The sequence below is a fragment of the Agelaius phoeniceus genome, chromosome Z (genome assembly GCF_051311805.1).
Source record: "Agelaius phoeniceus isolate bAgePho1 chromosome Z, bAgePho1.hap1, whole genome shotgun sequence".
NCBI lineage: Eukaryota > Metazoa > Chordata > Aves > Passeriformes > Icteridae > Agelaius > Agelaius phoeniceus.
In genome coordinates this window covers 72,558,558-72,579,693 of record NC_135303.1, presented here as the reverse complement: position 1 = coordinate 72,579,693, position 21,136 = coordinate 72,558,558, and the positions used below count along the sequence as shown (strand labels likewise).

The 21,136-nt window shown below is 40.3% G+C and overlaps 1 protein-coding gene across 7 annotated transcripts in view; it reads left to right on the top strand.

Annotated features, from left to right (window-relative positions):
• Positions 1-21,136, top strand: part of MAST4 (microtubule associated serine/threonine kinase family member 4) — a 279,670-nt gene that overhangs the window by 112,410 nt on the left and 146,124 nt on the right. For 3 of the 7 annotated variants that reach the window (XM_077171044.1, XM_077171043.1, XM_077171050.1), the window contains one exon: positions 2,197-2,271. The exons of 3 other annotated variants lie outside the window; for them this stretch is intronic. In XM_077171044.1, the coding sequence (XP_077027159.1) occupies positions 2,197-2,271 (75 nt within the window). The remainder of the gene's footprint in view (positions 1-2,196; positions 2,272-21,136) is intronic. One more of the 7 variants, XM_077171047.1, reaches the window with a different exon arrangement.

Below are 21,136 nucleotides of genomic sequence, written 5' to 3'. Positions count from 1 at the left end.
CAGCTTTTTTTAATCTCTTGTTGATCTTAGTTGAACCTTCACATATCCTGATGATAAACTATCATCCCTACATGGGATGGTATTGCATGAAGTCTACCCTGACTGTTTTGGGCTAAAAAGTGAACTGTTAATATATTCTGATTCAGGATATTGTACTGGATGGCATGGTTGAAGAAACAGCCCACATAAACATTTAATAGTCTGAACTCTGACTTTCCTTTTTCATAGGAGTAATCACATCAATTTCGGTACACGTTTTTGCTTCTGAAATTGTATTGGTGCTGTATTGGGTTTTTTCCTGTGTTAAGTGTGTTCATGCCAGCTCTCAAGTGCTTCTGGAAAGCATTCTGAAGGAGAGACAGGAAAGAAAGAAAAATGTGAATAAGGGAAGAATTCCATGTTTCTCAGTTAAGTACAGGATCCCATGTTAGAATAGCTAATAACCATAATATGGGAGAAGGTAGGGCCACTGAAATTCAGCACTTTTGCTAGCTTATGTCCAGGTTAAGCTGACTCTACCATTGTTTCCAAACTGTGACGGAAAGGAGACCCTTTTCAGGCATCTGTTGGTAATTATATAAAATTTGATGTTAGATTATAATGGCAAGGGCATTGACAATTTTTAAAAGAAATTGTTAAAGAAGAAGTGTAAAGGTCTTCTTTACTGTCTTCTTTACCTTCTGGCCATTGTACTTACTGCTGATTTTAGTCCATTACACCAGTAGTGGAATGTTACCAAAGTACATTGCCATCAGCAGAACAGTTTTCTGTAATTGTAACCAAGTGTTAGGCAAGTGTTGGGTAGTTACTTTTTCTGTAATGCTGGTTCCATTGATTAAAGCTAGTTTGCACTACTTCTGTTGTAGATTTGGTGAATTGTGACGTTATCTTCCTATGGTGGCTGTAATCTTTGATTATTTCCACTGGATCTTTTTGAGCTACAGGGCTGGTTCTGTTCTGTGATGTCATGCCAGAAGTTGAAGCCTTTTTGTTAAGGAGGTGTAAAAAACTACTTTTATAAAGATGCTTTTTGAAAAACAAGTCTTGAGATCTTGAAAAATATTTGAATAGCATTGTATTTTCATTTAAAAAACACTGTGAATATCTTTTCAGAAATAGGAGCAGGTCTGTCTTATATTTTTAAAATACTGTGACTTTTTTTTCCCAGGGAAGACTCTTAAGAGAACTGTGTATTGGTTCCGAAAGAAAAAGAAAAAAAAGAAAGAAAAAATAAGTCTTATAAATTTTCATCCTCTGATTCCTGTGATTAGAAGAAGGCTCTTCACCCATATCTTCTCCCATTCAGACACATACCAGAAATAACAGACTGTAGAGTTTGTACTTACTACAGCAATGAGGGGCTTTCAAAATTGGAAAGTTTCTGGAGAGATTGACGCAGCGTATTTGAAGTTTCTTAGGGAAGACACTAAATGTTGCGCTTTTGACTCTTGGATATTAAGCAGGTAGAGGATTTGGAACCAGTATCTCATATCCTGGAAAAATCTCTTGTTGTATTGCACATGTAATGAAGACTATCAGTTTCAGGTTATTTTTCAGATGAATGCTCTTTCAGGTTTTGCTTTCTAAGAGAAAATACTTACCTTTCACCTGTGTGCGCCTGGTCTTTCTCAGTTTTCTCAGGCAAGGACATTAATCTCTGTAAGATGAAAGTCTCTAGAATTTAAGGTGATTATTGCAGGTCTGGGTAGAGAATATGAATCTAAAAAATTCTTATTTTGCTAGATTTTGATGTTTGTGTTGAAACATAAATCCAGTTGGATGGGGTTTTTGTGTTTAACTGTGTAAGTTGATATAGAAAATGTAAGATAATGTGTGTACTTTGGGAAAGTGAAATGAATGTTTAACTTTAATATGTGTATCTGAAAATGAAGTAGGCATGTGTACATGTAAATATATGTGGATTTATAGGAGACAGCATTATTAAATGTGTGTGAATAATACATCTAGAAAAGCCTTGAGAGGCTGCTTTTTAAAGAAAATGCTTAATTTTCTTTCTGATATTTGTACAGTGGTATTACTTAAATCGATGTAATAAAACTTTTTCAAAGTTAGTGAAAATACAGTTCAGTTAAATACTCTTCCTCTCCCTTCTCCAACATCTTCCATTCCATCCCCTCCACGATCCATTGCTCCCCTTTCCTCTGTTCTTCCTCTCCTTTCTTCATTCACTGTCAGGAAGGGACGCCTCAGAAGAGTCATTTCAGCTCAGCACGCCACCGTCAGAGACTAGTGGAACCATCAGCTGCAAAAGTGAGTGCCTTTATTGAAGGACCATTTCTAAAATGGAATGTTGTGTCATCAGAGGGTTTGTTGATAGAGAGAAGCTCTATGTGCTTGGTGGGGGATTTAGTTATTTTTACTCATCTGCAAGTAATATAATCACTATATCTAAAGGTGAACTGCAGCACTGAATTGATTCCTCCTGAAGTGCAGCAGTTGTTTCTTTAACTTTAAAAAGTTGTGGGGAGATTTTGTTTGTATCTGCAAAGTGTAATAGAAACTGTATGAAAAGTTCCACTTCACTTTTATCAGTTTGCGTGGTGTCTTTTTGTAAATCCTTGTGCAGTTCATTTGTCTCATTCTTAAACTGCAGAAGGCTTTCATTGAATAAAAACTTGGCAAGGATATGGAAATAATCAAACACTCTATCAAGCACTATGAAGCAATACGAAGTTTCAGTGTAAAAAAATAGACTAGCATCAAAAGATGATATGAGCAGATCCAATAGCAGTACTTGCTAGTTCATAAGGCTGTTCCACTTTTTTAGAGTTGTACTCAGAAAACTTGATAGGTTCACTGAGGTTGATTTTACTATGTAACTTTTAATGAAATAAACTATAGTGCGCATTTTAGAGCATCAGTGTTCACCTGTATTTATTTTGTGCTACTTTTTTGTGATACTTCAGCAAATATGAAACTGTGTATCCATTACTATCACTGCCTGGAAATTCCATTTTTCACTTTATTTGAGATACTGCAGAATTGATTGCAGTATTTACATACAACTTGTGATACAGGTTGAAGTAAGTCTGTGATAGCAGTCCTGGTTATGAAAGAAAAGCCCTGGTTCTATGTTTTGTCTTATATTTTAATTAGGATTCCAAGTACTGTTGTCATACTGATTCCTTCTGTTTTTATATGTGTTAATTCATTAGGTACTAGTAATGTTGACTTTTGCCATTTCTTTCAGCATGTAGCAACGTTATCAATACTAAGATATCCTTTTAAGGGATAGGGCTTTTTGAGGTTTAAAGAGGCAAAAGTAGGTCAAACACACACACATACCCCAAAAAAAAACCACCTCAAACCATATCTATCTATCTATCTATCTGTCTGTCTATCTATCTATCTATCTATCTATCTATCTATCTATCTATCCACACACACACAGGTATCAGCCTATAGTCTTGACAAGCCACTTTCTGTGTGCATTACTGTTCACTAGAGTCAAGTAATTTCTGCAATGTGTAGAGCCTCGATGTGTAAAGGAAAAATGTCTACTGAAGTGCAATTCTGTGGACATATGTGTGCTAGGTTTTGCTCCCTCCTCTTACCTAGTTTACCTGCATTTTTTCACCATCTTCACCAGTACACTACTGTATGTCTGAATATACACTGTCAAATGTAGGTGTGCTGTCAAAACCTCAGTGTGGTAGCTAAGAGTAACCTTAGTATTTGCTCTTCTATTTTGTTTGGGAAGGAAGGACCAGAAAGGGTCTTGCTTTCTAGAGTCCTAAGCCAGTGTCCTTTAGTTTCTTTGCTGCTGGGAGAACATCCTGATGCACAGGGAGCATGTCAGCAGCTCAGCTCTGCTAGACATCAGCCAGCATCCAGAAGGGGGCTGTTACCACAGACCACATCAGCTCCACCTCTCCCCCTACAATGACTGCCAGCAGTTTCAGCATGACCAGCTGCTTAGAAAAAACTTCTCAGCACATAGTAAGAACACTGCTCTGTTTTGATTAAAATATGTCTGGAGAGAGAAGGAAGGAGAAGAGAAAAGAGGAAAGAAGAGGGAGGGGAGGAGAAGAGAGAAGGCAAATATGAAGCACTTTTTTAGTGCCAGTGGGAGCGAAGAGAAAAATTGCAAGTTCATAGTTCTCTGTGATCTGCAGGTCACTCACATAATCTCCCTCGCTGTCCAGGCAAGAGACTGGTGAAAATCTGGAACAATGGTCTTCTGAGTCCTGTTCTTTGGTAACATTTCACTGAGTGGGCAGTACTTAGACATGGCAAGCCTATAAAACTAACAGGTACCTGTACCCATCTGTGCTACCAGCCATGCCTTCTCTTCCTCTTCTCTGGTGCACATTTCTCAGTGAAGAATAGATGCCAAGCTTTATGTCCTAGGTATCTCTGCTTTTCTTCTCACCCACCCACCCCCCTTGCTGTGTTCTTGAAATCAACAGTTGAAAGTACTGTATATCCCAGGTCTGGCTGAGGTAATTTGAGCTATTAATTTCTTTGTTTCCTCATTCTTCCTGCATGCCTTCTCCCTTCTTTTGTGCATGGGTCACATGCAGGGGCTTGAATGATGTGTTTTGGGCTCATGGAATCATAGAATTGTCAAAGTTGGAAAAGGCCTTAAAGATCATCAAGTCCAGTTGTTAACCCAGCACCATATTCACCATTAAACCATGTCCCAAAGTGCTGTATCTACACATCTTTTAAACACTTCCAGGGATGGTGATCCTGCCACTTCCCTGGGAACCTTGTTCCAGTGCCTTACCATCCTTTCAGTGGAGAAATTGCTCCTAATACTCAATCTAAACCTCTTGTGACATAACTTGTGTCTAATACTTCTCTGGGTTTCGGATCTGGGAGATGTCATGTTAACCTGTGGCCAGATCCCACTCAGGTGGGCCCAGCTGATGGAATGTAGAATCTGGATTTGGCCTTGGCAGCTCACCAGAAAGTTTTGGAGTAGGGATATTGCCTGGTGATTATAGGACAAGGTGGCATAGTTTGCTGCTCTACATGGGACATGTCCTGGAAGTGGACATGAGAAGTGTGAAAAGGTGATTTTCAACACCTTTTTCAGGACTGTTGGGGCTGTACTGCATTTCTACTCTATGGGCTGAGACTACTCAAGAAAAGGAAGGAAGACAAATTGTCTTGAAGCAGGTATTGCAGCTGATTACGTGCTGGTTGGAGGAGAAACCCTGAGCAGATTTGGCTGGCCAAAGTATGGCAAGTGCACGGTTGATCTGATTAACTGATTAAGACTGATTAACAAAAGGGGGGAATATGGTGTTCTCCAAAGGCTCATCTGTGTTCCAAAGACATGCATCAGGCAGTGTGTAATCCTCAGTACTTACAATTAAGATCACTATGAAAGTAAAGTAGGGAAGTGCTGTTAGCACAGCGCTTCAGAGAGACAAACTATGTCTCTCCTTTGTATTCCTGTTGCACTTGGAGAACTACTGTTGTCTGTCAGCCACCTTCAAACTGCTGCAAGTCAGTAGGAGTGTCATCAGAATTCATCTTTCCTGTTGTGTGGCAAGATTGCCCTTACCAGTTGTTGCTGTGACAACCTGACCAGAAAGCACTCTGCCTCAAGGAATCCATTTGCAAAGCAGCTAGTGAAGAAAGCCCACAACTTTCCCTCATGAAGTTGTAACTCAGCTGGAAAAGTTGAACTCCAGTAATTTCAAATGGCAACATCAGTGCAGCCTATCTCCCAGTCCTACCAATGACTTAAGCTGCATCCTTGTGTCTCTGCAGACACATCTGCCGCAGTGCCTTTTGACAGCCTCCTCTACTGCTTGGGCCTACAGATCATTATCATTCATTCTTGGGCTATGGGGGAGTGAGGATGCTCTCCTGATCAAGACTAGGAATATGGTTGAGAGTCAGTTTACAGGTAGTTCCAGAGTAGGAAGCTGTAGATGGGCAAGTCTGGCAAAACTTCTCCAGCTGTTTGTTTTGTCACACTCATTTGTTGCCTCAGGAAGAGCTACCAGTTGTTCCTGCTGGTACAGGTGTACAGAAGACTCATGGTCTTGTTATGCCAAACCAAGGACTATTTTGCCTGCTTTTGGACCAAAGATGGCAAGTTGCCATCAACAAATCTCACATGCTTTTCTTTAAGCTAGTTATTTCAGCTCTCCTAGTTTAAAAAAACACACTACACACACACACACGCACACATACACACACACACAAAATCCCCCCCAAAAACAAAGAAAAAAATTGAAACCAAACAAACTTGTTACTTTGAAAATGTTGTTTTGTATCTTGGCACTGTAAAGACTGGTGGGATCCTTTTTATTCCTTTTCCCTTCCTGTGCAGCAGCTGTTTGCCCAGGTGGCAGGATGTAGTGGAAGCTCAGCCTGCACAGCTTGCAGGGACTGTTGCCTGTATCAGGGATGCTATTTGGGCTTGGGGCAAGATCATCACGAACTTGTAAAGGAATACTGGTTCTGTGCCTACATTCTGCTGGGCTTTGTTCTGGCATTTAATTCTGCATGTCCTGAGTTTCCTGCATCTGCCTCCTAACCTCATGGTTACGGGAGAATGTTGTATTTGGGAGACTTGGAGGAAAGGCAGTGTGTCTCATGAGAGCAGCAGCAGTGCTGTGTGAGTCAGAGGACTCTGAGTTACAAATTACCCAGAAGATCTTTCATCTGTGGTCATCTGATTGCAGTGATTCACTTGTGTCTGCTTGTCCTGGACCCTGATGAAGTGCATTTCTGGGTCAGTAATTTGGGTGACCCAAAGCAGCAAGGAACATGCTATATTGACTTAGTGAGAGTAATGTTTCCTGAGGGGAGAGGATCTTGGCCTGTCCTGTCAAAAGAGAGTAGAACTGTTAGGTTATGGTCCTGTGAACTTCGACAGCTATGAGCTCATGTTTGATCTAATGCAAATCAGGGAAAGCTAAACTTCAAACAATTACACAGTGATAGAATGGTATGGATTGGAAAGGACCTTAAGATCACTAGTTCCAATTGTCCTGCCATAGGCAAGCATGTCTTCTGCTAGACCAGAGCTCCATTCAGCTTGGCCTTGAACATGTCCAGGGATGGGACATCTATAGGTTCTACAGGCCAGCCTGTTCCAGTGCCTCACCAGCCTCCCAGGAAGAACTTTTTTCCTAATTGTAGGAGCATCGGGGGTAGGATGGTTGGGACGGACGGAGACGAGAGATCTCTGGAGCCAGGTCGTGGGACTTGTGGTTTATTGCAAAGGGCCTGGGTGCAGGGCTCTGCTGGGAGCTGCAGCCTCAGCTTGGAGCAGGCACGAGAGAAGAGAGGGGGAGAGAGGATGAGAAGGTAAGAGAGTAGGAGAGTGAAGTTCCCGTTACAATACAATAAATCTTCTTCTGTGCTGAATATTCTATTTCTCACTAAACAGTCTAGTACAAATCCTATAGCATTTACATACAGCCTATAAGAATCATTACATTACCATACTGTGTTACATTTTAAACCCTAACAACTACTCTTTGGACCCCTTCTGCCAAGCTGGGAGGGTCTGCTCTGACCCTTGTACCTGCCTGCAAGCAGAGGGTCTTGTTTCATCAAAAGGGGATTACCTTCAGTCTGGCCACACCATTGTTTTCTAGTTGTTCAGTAACTAAGGTATCTTGAAGCTTGCTTTCATTTCAATCTTGCTTATAGTTTCTATATTCTCAAAATCTTTTTCCAGACAATCATATTTATAAGGCTTTCCTGTTTCATCTTCCGCAACACCTACTACCCTATCTAAACCTGCTCCCTTTCAGTTTGAAGGCATTACTCTTTTTCCTCTCAGTACATGCTCTTGTAAAAAGGTGTCTCCATTGTTTTTAGACTCTGTTCAGGTACTGAGTACCTGAAATCTTCTGTTCTCAAAAATGAACAATCCCAATTCTCTCAGCCTTTTTTTCATAGGAGATGTGCTCCATCCTTCTTGTCATTTTGATGGCTTCCTCTGGACTCATTTCAACAAGTGAGTATCTTCACTGTGCTGAGGACCTCAGAACTGAACACAGTATTCCAGGTGGGGTCTCACCAGAGCAGAGTAGAGGGACAGAATCCTTTCCCTGGCCCTGCTGGCCATGTTGCTTTGGATGCAGTCCAGGACACGCTTTCTGGGGTATGAGTGCACATGGCTGGGTCATGTCCAGCCTCTCAGCCACCAGCACCCCCAAGTGCTTTTCAGCAGAGCTGCTCTCAGTGTGTTCATCTTGAAGCTTCATACTGGGAGTTGCCCCACCTTGGGTGCAGAACCTTGCATTTTGTCTTGTTAAAACTCATGAGATTCCCACGGTCCCACTTCTTCAGCCTGTCCAGGTCTGTCTTAATGGCTTCCTGTTCTTCAGGTGTGTCAGCTGCACCACTCAGCTTGCGGAAATCTGCAAATTTGCTGAGAGTTCACTTGATTCCTTTATCTGTTTTCATTAAGGATGATATTATATAATGCTTAAGGACCCCTGAGGGACATTGCTTGTCACTGTATGTTGGGATTCTGAACCATTGATCACTGCCTCTGCATGCGACTGTCCCAGCCAATTCTTTATCCACATAACTGTCCACCCACTGCACCCAATAAATCCATCTGTCTCCACTTTAGAGAGATGGATGTTGTAGGGGACTGTGTCATAGGCCTTAGAGAAGTGCAGATAAATGATACTTGTAACCCTGTCCTTGTCCATTGATGTAGTCACACCATTAAAAAAATGTGAAGTATAAAAGATGCTGAGACACTGGGGATTCTGACTTGTCTGCTTGATCTACAAAGCAGAGTTGGTTCTCAGATATACATGGAAGCAATATAGATGTAATCTCTAAATAGCTTTTGCTGTATTACAGTGCATTAATATATTTACATTAGCTGGTGGTACCTTGAAACAGAAGCTTAATATAAAGGGTTGCTGGTTAATTTGTTTGCTGGAGCTTCTTAGTGTGTCACAAATGTGGACACAGGTAGACAAAATTAAAGAAAGTGCTCTAGTCGTTATGATCTGTAAGACAAAATAAAACATGCATTTATAAAGCTGTGAAAGTTAACAGTTAAATAAAAGCCAATTTGATATGGGAGCATGGAATTGAGAAAGAGTTACAAGGGAAAGCATTCAGACAATTTTCAAGCTTTTTTGTGTTTCAGTGCATAAATAAAGCTGTATTCAGATTAGGCTGCAGGTGTAAATTAGGAACATCTGTCTAAAAATTATGAAGGGTACTGAGAATTTTGTTAGCTTGGAAAAAACCACTGTAGAAGAGTGTATTTAATAAACTCCAAACTGTGAAGAGAGAAGACATTTCAGCACAGATAGTTTGCTTTTGCACTCATTCTGGTGTGAGTACCCTATCAATTAGTTACGCAGCCAAGTAATCCCTCAACTCACACTGAGCAATTTCTGCAGAACATTTTTTTAAAAAATCTGATACTTGCTTGTTTATAAAGTAATTTCTGAATTTAAACCAGTAATTTTTTGTACTTTTTGAACTGATAAAATTTTTCTACAACTGTTTTCTCTGTCTTAGTGGCTTATGATTTGTAATTGTAAAGAAATAGTTTGCTGCTGAGAACCATGTTTCTACCTGTTAAACCTAGACTGAAGGTCTTAAATAGTTGAGAGGTCTCATTAAAAATAATGATTTATATATGGCTGGTGATAATAAATAGGTAGATGGATTAGCTGCTATTTTGTATCATTTTAGGCTCCACCTTAAGTATGTTTTAAAACTACACTCCTAAAATTTTACTGCTTTTTACCATAAAATCAACACAAATCAGAGAGTCTTATTGTTAGAGTAGAATATTAGTGCATTGTGTTCATCATAGGATCTGCTCATATAAAAAAGAAATCATTTAGTAGGCAGGGGAGTGCAGAGAATGAAGCACTATTCCGTAGCACTACTCTGTGGCAACAGCTGACAGAAGGTTGATTTGATGGCCAATTGATTGCTAGAAAGTTATGTTTACCAAAGGTTAGCGAGTCTGGTAGATGTATAAATAGAAACAGAAGATATGTTACAGTCAAACATTATGGATGGGTCCTCCCTGGCAAGTTAAAATTGTCTTCCTTATAAAATGATTCTCCTGGCCAAGTCAGTGTGTCAGTAGTGTAATATTCATTGCACTAGATAGGTTTTGTAACATTCTACACCAAACTGGGGAAAAAAATCCACAGTACTCCCTTTTCTCCTTACTAAAACTTTAATTCTATACAAGGCAATACCAAGTTATAATTAGATATTTTCAGCTGTTACTTCAGATGTGTGATCTCCATCTCAGTGTTGCTTGCATGCTTCCCAGTTGATTAAAAATAGAAGTAGCTGTGGCAGAAATAGTATTATAAATAGTTTGGCTAGAATAAATGCTAGTATGTATGCAAAAAATATTACAGAAATATAAAGTCAGTCTTAAAATATGGTTAAATTAGTCAGCATGCAACCTCATTTAGGTGTGGAATGCATAGTACGGACACAAAAAAAGTGGTGAAGTGGGACCAAATAGTGATCTATATTTTGAAATGCCAGCCTAGAACTGGGGTTGGGGAAATGTTGGGTCATACCAGAGTTGGGAAGTATTTCAACCATGCTGAGGTCAGGTTTGTGTCTTCAAAAAGACAGGTGTGGGGTTTTTTTTGGTTGGGTTTTTTTTTTTTTTTTTTCACAGGGAGAACTATGTTATTCACAGAATCATGTAGTTTAGAAAAGACCTTTAGTGCAGGTCTTTGACCAGCTGACCAACTGGTGCTATGTCCAGTCATTTCTTGAACACCTCCAGGGATGTTGGTTCCACCACCTCCCTGGGCAGCCCATTCCAGTGCTTAGGAACCCGTTTCTTTCTGATGTCCAGCTCGAGCCTTCTCTGGTGCAGCTTGAGGCCATTTCCTCTCATCCTGTCTGTTGTTGCCTGGGAGAAGAGGCTGACCTCCACTTGGCTACACCCATTTGTCAGGCAGTTGTGGAGAGCGATAAAGTCACCCCTGAGCCTTCTTTTCTCCGGGATAAACAATCCCAGCTCCCTCAGTGGCTCCTCATAGGACTCACTCTGTAGATGCATCACCAGCTTTGTTGCTCTTTCCTGGATACACTCCAGTACCTCAATGTCCTTCTTGAATTGAGGAGCTCAGAACAGCACAGGATTCAGGGTGTGGTCTCAACAGTGCCCAGCACAGGGGGACAATCCCTGCCCTGGCCCTGCTGGCCACAGCATTGCTGATCCAGGCCAGGATGCCATTGGCCTTCTTGGCCACCTGGGCACAGCCTGGCTCCTGTTCAGCTGCTGTCACCAGCACTCCCAGGTCCTTTCCAGCCACTCTGCCCCAGCCTGTGGAGCTGCCTGGGGTTGTTGTGACCCAAGGGCAGGATCCAGCACTGGGCCTTGTTGAACCTCACACCATTGGCCTCAGCCATGATCCAGCCTGCCCAGATCCCTCTGCAGAGCCTCCCTGTCCTCCAGCAGATCAACACTCCCACTTAATTAGTCTTATCCATGAACTTACTGAGGGTACACTTGGTTCCCTCATCCAAATAATGGGTAAAGATTTAAACAGCATTGGGTCCAGTACTGAGCATTTGGGAACCTCACTAATGACTGTCTACCAATTGGTTGTGGCACCATTGTCCCTAAAAGTGTTGTCACCTCACACGCAGTAGGCCTGTTTACACATGGAGCTGAGGTATTTGTTTCTTTTATATTTGTGCTTAGATGAGAGCTTTGTGGTAAATCTGAGAAACTAACACCAATTCTTGAAATTTTACACTGTGTATCCACTTTGGCAAACAGCGGCATGTTGGCTACAAGTTACCTACTTCTTGCATTAATTAGTTTTCTAAGTTCTATTGGTTGAATTATTCCCTTGCTTCTCATGCTGATTAGCCTGCATGCTCAGTCTTGCCCTTCTTTTTAGTCAGTGGGTTTCTTGATCCCTGAGTCAAAGGTCACAATCCCCCCCCTGCTGAATTGCATTTTACCCTGTTGTCTCAGTGTACAGCTGCTGATTGAGCTCAAGTTCCCCGGAGCCTGAGGACAAGATGCTGTGAACTGGCACCAGTCCCTTGCACTACAAAGTGCATGAGGCTCTGGCACAGCCAGGTGACAGCAGAGAACAGCAGGAGCTGATGACTCAGCTCAGAAAGGCCCCAGACTTGCACAGGGTATAAAAACCCAGGTGGTCCTTTGTTCAGTGTCCTTCCTTGTGAGGCTGTGAGGCCTGTTTCAGGGGTAAGCCAAAACCTGTTCTACAACCCTTTTCTTATTCCATGTAACTCTCTGAGTAAAGCATTATTTCTGACCCCTGCGATATCAGCACCATTCATCACTACTCTCTGGGCCCAGCCAGCCAGCTGGTTTTTAACCCAGTGAAGAGTGCACTTGTCCAAGGTGTGGGCTGACAGCTTCTCCAGCAGAATGCCTCAAGAGACAGTAGGCTCCAAAGACTTTGCTGAAGGGAGACTGCATCCACAAACTTTTTGTCATCCCCCCAGGCAGGTCACCTGATCATGAGAGGAGATCAGGGTGGCCATGCAGGAGCTGCAGTTGCTAAATATATGCTGTCTGATCCCTTAGATGTCCTGTGTGTGCCATGTGATAAGGTCATCTGATAAGGTCATTCAAGGTCATCTGATAAGCTTCCTGGTCACTGAGGTACGTCACTATAGATGTACTTATTTTACCTACTTACTGTTGGTAAGCATGGGAAGCGTGGTTTAGATGAATGGACAGTGGGGTGGACCAAGGACTGGCTGAATGGCAGAGCTCAGAGGGTCAGGATCAGGGCAGCAGAATCCAGTTGGAGGCCTGTAGTCAGTGGTGTTCCCCAGGCACCAATACTGGGCCCAGTTTCACTCAACTTGTTTTATCACTGGCCTGGGTGAAGGGATCCAAGGTACCCTCAGCAGGTTTGCTGATGATCCAAACTGGGGATGGCTGATACACCTGAAGGCTCTGCTGCCTTTGGGCTGGGCCTTGGTGGGCTGGAGAGTTGGACAGAGGAACCCTAACGAGGTTCAACAAGGGCAAGTGCAGGGTCCCGCAGCTGGGGAGGAATAACCCCAAGGCCCAGCACAGGCTGGGGCTGCCCCACTGAAGAGCAGCTGTGCAGAGAAGGACCTGGGAGTCTTGGTGGATCACAAGGTGACAATGAGCCAGCAGTGTGGCCCTGTGGCCAGGAGGCCCAGTGGGATCCTGGGCTGCGCTGGGAAGAGCGTGGCCAGCAGGTCAAGGGAGCTGATCCTCCCCCTCTACTGGGCCCTGGTGAGGCCACATCTGGAGTGCTGTGTCCAGCTCTGGGCTCCTCAGTACCAGAGAGACAAGGAGCTCCTGGAGAGGGTCCAGCAAAGGGGCACAAAGATGATGAGGGGTCTGGAGCATCTCTCTTAAGGAGGAGAGACTGAGAGAGCTGGGCCTGTTTAGTCTAGAGAAGAGAAGACTGAGAGGGGATCTCATCAATGCATGTAAATATCTCAGAGGTGAGTGCCAAGAGGATGGTGACAGACTCTTTTCAGAGGTGCCCAGTGCTATGACAAGGAGAAATTACACAAGCAGTTTAACCTCAACATGAGGCAGGACTTCTTTATGTTGAGGATAGCAGAACAGTGGAACTGACTGCCCAGGAATGTCCTGAAGATGTTAAAAATTCAGCTGGACACGATGACTGGACCAGATGATCTCTGGAGTCCATCCAACCCTAGCTGTTCTGTGATTCTATTATCTTCACTAATGAAATTAGCATGGAAGATACACTGGTGCTTTCCCTGACTCAGATAGCTTGGTGGTGTGACTGCAGAAAAAGGTGAAAGCTGATATATTAGCCTGCCAGTTTAATCATATAAATCAGTATATGAACTGGGAGGAATTTTTTATACTATTCCCTCTTGCAGACTTACTTTTAGACTTGCTTGTGTCCTTCTGGTTTAAAACCATCTAGTAAGTGCAGATAAAAACTATTGTTGTCTTTCCTTTGCTTTTGTTTCATGTTGAATAGATACAAATCTGAAGGTGTATCTTCTATTCTTTTTTTATCTTTATATTTTGTGAGGGTCTTTTGGACTAGTTGCACAAGAAATCTGTGCCTTTGGAAAGTTCTTCCCATTAATTAGCAGATATTTCATGGTAGAAACTTGCAGACAAAGATATTTGACAGAGATACGAATTTGAGTAACAGTCACTGATCCTGTTAGACCTTATTAAGCTGGTGTAAATAGGATTATCAGTCAAAGGTAAAAGGAAATTTAAGAAATGTAATGCTTGCAAAACTTAATACAGTTGCTGATATGATTTACTGTAGTTTCACTTGAAACAATCATTTTGCCATATTGAACAAGGAGGGGAATGGAGCTGTCTATAAAATGGCAATAAACCAAAAAGACTATCTGGGTCCTAATCTCATTTGATCTAGAGTGTTAGTAGTCCAAATAAAAACTATAAAATATACCTGACTTTATTGCTAGCACATAGAGAAGGACCAGGTAATGATATAAATTGTGGAAAAAGATTTATCACATTTACATGTTTGCTTTTTTTATGGAAGAACGATTGTCTTTCCACTGTGTTTTTTAGCTGAAAACTGTGTCTAGGGTGAAACAATGCTTTATGTCAAGAGTTCAGAAATTCTTACACACAGTGGTACAGCACTAGCCTAATAATTAATATTGTTTTATCAATTATTATTCCAGTGAAGTTGTCAGTATTAGGAAGTTGGGGTTGGGCCTCAAGGTAGTTGCTGCTAGACATCAGCTTCATCTCTGCATGAGAGATTTTAGACCTAAAATTTTACAGATTGGTACGGGAGATTTGTGTGTTGTTGAACACATTTTGATGCTTTCAGATAAAAATAAAAACAGCAGACTCATAAGGGTTGTGTTATGTTCCCTTTCTGATAGGGAAATGAATATTTAAAAAAAGCACTGAAATTCCCAAATTACATTTTTTCCTGTCTTCCTGTGGTGGATACTCAAAATTGAGATTGCAGCTAATTAGAGAACCTGGATATATCAGCAGGGAGAGCAATATAATATCAATATGGATCATAGGATTTTTGTTCTATTATCTTTGGAGCGGTTGAAATAAATTTTTCTTGTTTTGGAGTGTGTGTTGATTAGTATTTGAATATTTGTCAAACAGTTCATGCTGGTGGTGTCCGCTTGCCTACCATATAGGAAGAGGAATAGTGACAATAGCCTTCTGCAGTTCAGTAGCAAACAAGTGTGGCAAACAGGCAGGACAAGGCAGGACATGTAGAAAAGGCCCATGAGTAACTATGTTTAGATTGATCTGGTTTAGGGGATCTCCAGATTTTTCAGGGCATTTAAAGCTCTGTAAGAAACCAAGCTTCAGCTGAAATTGAACAAGCTGAAAAATCAAATGTTAGGAGAAACGTGTGACTAGAGTTTTGAAGTGAAAAAAAAGAGTGCGCATTACGACTAACCCGTTTTCAGAAACGAGATTAATATTTACCTAGTTCGTCTCCAGACAGTCTCACTTTTTCCAGTCTAGCCCTTGCTTGAGAACTTGAAACTTTCTTTCACATCAGTGGAGTATATTGCTAATAAGTTGTGTGGAATCAGCTGAACTGATCAAATGTGAATTTATAAAAACTGATTAAAATGTCAACACTAAGCAAAATCTCTAATTTTGATACTTCTAGTTGCATAAGGGGCAGAAAATCTGGTATCATAAGCAGAGCAAATATAAACTATCCTTTTTCTGCAAAAGATATCTCTTTTGAAAGTGAAAATACAGTGTTTTGTCATTGCTGTTCCATGTGATTTTTCTGGGTGAAAAAGTGAGTTACTTGTGCCCTTTATTTTTGGTTTTCCCCAAGTATTTCCCTTATGTGTGAAGAGCAGCTGCAGAGCTCAGTCCTGCAGGTCTGAGGGTGGGCATTGTGGGCACAGTACTGCTTTGACTAAACTGCCTGATTCAATTCTGCTGAGCTTAAAGCTTAGTTCCAGTGAACTTTCCTCTTCTGGCTTGGTCTCCTCCAGCTGATGATTGTGAACATGTTAAGGTAGAGCAAGGCCTGTATTTTGCTAGTGCTAATCAGTCCTGGAAGAAAGAACAAATGTATTTTGACATTTTTTTGCCCCTTCCATCCTGTGCAAAATGACTAACAAAAACCGTTGCAACCAAAGTCTGAGTGTAGGCAAGTCTCTTCTGCTGAAGGCAAGCTTAGTCATTTTATCATCTAGTTACTGATTTCAACAAAACTCAGCAGGAGTTTCTGAATTGTATAATGCAAAACATGATTTGCATCTGGGGAAAGGAAGGCATCCAGATTCTTGTGGGCATAATGGTCTAAAGCAACCATGTCAAGAAATTCATGCTGGCCCACTGTGTGCTGTAGTAGTTTTTTTTCTTTTGCTTTTTAATAGTAGGCAAAATCCTTTGTGGGTAAGCACTGCTTTCGGTTTGATGAAAGAGCCTACAGATTCAAACAGAACTTAGAGAAATCACTGGCTTTAGTTAAACCATCGATTTACGGTTTTCCTGTTCTGGTTATCCGTAAAATTGTTTATATTTGTTCAGGTGAGCACTTGTATCATTAGCTGGGATTTATGTCTTGTCCAACTTTTTTTTCCTTTTTAATCTCCTTTTCCCTTAATATATGGTAACACTTTTAAACTTTCTTGATGGGAATATTCATGTGAACTTGGCAGCTGGAATCTGTTGAGTGTTGGTGTTTCAAACACTTAGCAGTCCGTGCATTTTCTCGATTAGTCATGTGGTGATGTACTTTGCCAAGGGGTGAAATAAAGTGTAGGACAGCAGGTCAGAATTGAGCATAGATTTTCTAACACTGTGTTAGATGAAATGATTTTGTGTACTTGGAGGTGGAGAGTTCATTCAGAATTTTCACATGTTTTTCTTAAAGAAACATGGTTATTTATTTTTTTAAATTGAGCTGACAGTGCAACATAGCGGGCAACAATCTCTTAAATAACATTTTTCTACTATGTTTTAGTGTGAATTATTTGAAATAAGGAAAGATCACACCACTAGAAAATGAATGCAGAGATTTACAGAGTTAATGTTGGCAACAGTCAAATTGCTCTCTTTTCAGAAAGGCTTGTGCTTCTCATTGAAAGGGGTTTTTCACCTTTCACTATTTATGGTAGCTGCTCTTAAATAAGCTGTGCTGCATTGTTGTCATAAGGTAGTTGATGTGTTCTGCCACTGCTGCTTTTCATGGAGAAAACATGAGATCCAGCAGAGATAATATGCATAGTTTGCATAATTCCTAAATGCATTCCTACTTCTCATTTGGGCAGGAGGTTACTGATTTGGTAGGGCTTTTTTTGTGATGATTTGGTATGTCCTTGAAGCATTGAGTATTATGGACTCCACTGGGGTAAACTAGGCTTGCCACATTTTCTCCATTGATGGATTTTATTGCTATAAATGGTATGTTTGTAGCACTTCTGATTTACTTATTTGTTTACTAACTTTCTTTTTATTTTTTTCCCCTGCCCATGTCAGTTTGGTTATTTTTTCTCTTTCTAACATTGAAAAATGATACTCAAAACTACTTCGAGTTTACGTTACTACTTCTTTTCAGGTTTTTTTACTTTCTCTGAATAAACTGTTGTAGTTCTTTGTCTTCTGTAAAAAAACTGCAAAAAACCTCTTAATTGTTCTTCTCTGTTTTCTGTTAATTTATTTCAAAATTTAGTTGGGAGTGTTATTGTATCCCTAAACAATATTTAACAAGGTAAACAAAGTTCTTTTGCTTACTAAATGTTATTACCTATCCCACAATTGAAGAGTCTTCAGACTATAGTGTATTTCATAGGAAAATCCTTACTTTTAACTCGTGGAATCCTTCTGAAATGTTTCATCTTCTGTATGATCCGTATGGATCAGTGTTTTTAATGCTTTATGAGAATTTCTAGAATACTACGCAAAACAAAACACATTTAAGTGCTATTTACTTAGTTGAGTCTAGTTTATTATAAATCTTAATGTTGTACCCGGTTCATCTGTAGGAAAATAGATTATTCAAATTGCTCTTGTACATGATAAAGTGATGGCTTTCTTTTTGTTATATGGATTTTATATATAGCCAGTTTGGCATTCTTTTTGATCCAGTTAATTTGCATTTAAATTGATAATTTGCCTAGCACCTGAATATTGCTTTTACATCACATCTCAGAATACAGAACTGACACAAAGGTATGTTTCTCCTTTGAAGGATACAGTCAGCAGTGCCTGTAACAAAAGCAGGGAAAGTTAACTAAGGAGATAAAAATGAATTGCATAGAACACACAATATTGAATTAGATAAAATATGGTTCTCCCTGGCCAAGTTGGAGCTTAAGTGCCTCTTCACTTCTACAGTATATTCCGATTACAATTAAAATTACAATGGTGGTGTTGCTAATTTTCAACTTGAAGTTTGGGGAATAAGTTATCATGCAGAATAGCATCTTTAAATTTTGAAATGCACAATTAAGAATGTGCAGGATTAAGAATTAAGAAGCATTGTTTTGTCTCAAGGAGTGTTTTACTGAATGGAGTCTTCCTTGAGTAGTGATAACTACCTTCCAGAGCTTGTCAGTGCAGAAGTGGCAATTTCTGTTCATGGAAATGCTTGTGAAGGGATTATCTGTGATTTCAGTTGGTGAGAGTGAACTTTAAGCAAGCAAAAACCCTGGTAAACTGGTGGCTGTGTCTGAATGAGTGGAAAGAATCTGTAAGCCTTCAGCTAAAAGACAGAACATCAGACTTTGCTGTAAGGCGTGGATACTGCCAGGTTCCTTGGCAGCAAGTATGGGAAAGGAAAGATAGTGATTTTGACTTAGCCAGTGAAGAAGGTATTTGGTACAGTTGTCCTGAGAAAAATGGATATAGAATTGCATCTTGGACAAGTCTAGAACTCAGACTGCTTAGAAGGAGGTATTGCAAACACAAATTCACTTGGGTCATCTGAAAGGAAGAGAGTTTTATATTTACATCTGTTTTGAGAGAAATCAGATCCAAGTGAAAACACCTTGACTGACAAAGAAAGACCTCAATGTATTTTCAGCATCTTTTTGAAAATTGGTGAATCCTGTGTTCAACTGCAATTTTTAGGGTAAATAGCCACTCCTAAAATTCCAACCTGATGTTAATAGAACACTATTTCTGAGGCAAAGGCTTGCTATTCCTGGAACCAGGAAACACTTAAGGTTGTCATAGAAACAAAGGACAGCTTTGCGAGAGAAACAAACTTGGAGCAGAAGATGCACATTTGGTGTGAGACACTTCCACTTGTAATTTGTTGTGGTTGATCTGTCACAGACATTGCTGCTCTGTGATCCAAAAGAACCAAATGCTGGCAAAGTTGGAAGCAATAAAATAAAAAGCATAACCTGCCACTGCCTTGCTTAGAAGGTATTTAGAATGGATTAGTGCAATGACTTGATATATTAATCTTATAAAGAGGTCAAGATTAGCTTGTAAAAAGCTCTTGCACAGTGTAATACCTTTCTCTGATAGATCGAAACAATACTTTACTTTGTCACTTGCACTGTTTAATATTCTTATGCCACATCCAAATGCAAGATCTGCTGTCATCCCCCAGCTTATCTTCAGCAAAAACATAGTAATTACTTACGAAGAAATCCTTCAAATTCATTCCTCAAAGCACTAAGTCTTGCTGTCATTGATGATGATAAGAAGGTGAATTGTGTGCCATTGCTGATTTCTTTCCTTCCTGCTGTTACTAATGCAGTGAAATGTTACAATTTTAAGCTGTTAAGATCTAACACAGGTTACCAGAAAGCTGTCAGATATTTAAAATTTATGATGGATGGGGTAGAGCAACAGTGTTTAAAAAAAACAAAAACAACTCCTTTTATTAATTTTATTATACTTAACACCTCACCAGCTGAAGAATGCAACTGAAATTTGTTTTGAAAGGTGCACTTTTCCAGACTACTTTTATGAGCAACTCGAAACTCTGAAAAACTTCTTGAATATTTGAAGATTGCAGTTGTTGGAAGATGAAGCAGATTTACTGTGATTGCAAAATCAACCTTGTATTAACAATATGAGCTGTGTCTTTGGTAGTTTATGAATGTTGCAACTTTTTACTGGGTGTTTAAAATTGAACCAGTAACAAGCAGTAAGTTAATGACATTTTTTCTTCTTTGCATATAGGAGACAAAATTCAATATTTTAAATTTTCTCTAACTTGCTGGTAATCTTTACAAGGAATGTGAAGAAGTTAGTGTTTTCTAAGTCTAACCTCTTTTGTTCAGATCTATTTATGTTGTTTTTTTTTTCTAAAGGTAGTGGGATGGAGGCTTTGACCCAAAATATGTTTTATTTGTTTAGTGTGATGTGTTTATAAGGCTGAATATCTGCACTGTGGTGAAGATACTGAACTTGTCCATACTGAAGTACCTTAGAGGTGTGTAGGACCAGGGGAAGAATCATTATTATTGAAATAATCAAAAAGCATTATTCTTGTCAAAACATGTTATTGATAGTAAAATGCTCAGAGTAGAGAGTTTGAACTGATTGACAGCTGCAATTACATTCAGTATACCTGGTTCTTAATGCTACATCACAGCAATTTAGCACAGCTTGCACAGATCTCTTAAACTGGAGGCAAGGTTTATTATATTTTGTGACAATAGTTTTTGAGACACACAGGTCCTCAAGGGCAAGAGTCTCTGGTCCATTAAATCTGCTGTATTTTATTGCAGTGGAATGAAACAGCCCTAAAACCAGCCCAACTTGAACTGGCCAGAGGAGGATTCCATGTAGGGCAAGGGCAGAAGAGCACAGTGGGATCCTCTGGGGCAGAGCTGGTGACTGAGAACCATGCGGAGTTGTAGCGAAGGCATCTTACTCTCTTTTTAATGCCCCAGGCCCTTGCCTGCTAAGTATGTGATCCAAAGGTCCTGACCCTGCTAAGTTTTACCTTCAGCAGTCCGCATGCTTTGGATGCTGAGCAGTGGAACTAGGGCAGACAGGTCTTCTGGGTCTTCTGCTGAGGCTTTCAGAAATGAAATACTGATGTACCAGAAAACTGAAGTTGATGCAGGTCATTTGGAGTTTAACTGAGATCTGAACTGGAGCCTTGCAAGGCTGAAGAACTGAGTGACTTTTGGTTTGGTATCATTTGTCCCTCATTAAAGTGGCTGTGACAAAAGTAAAAGTGTTGTCTTTAACTTTTTAGTACAAATA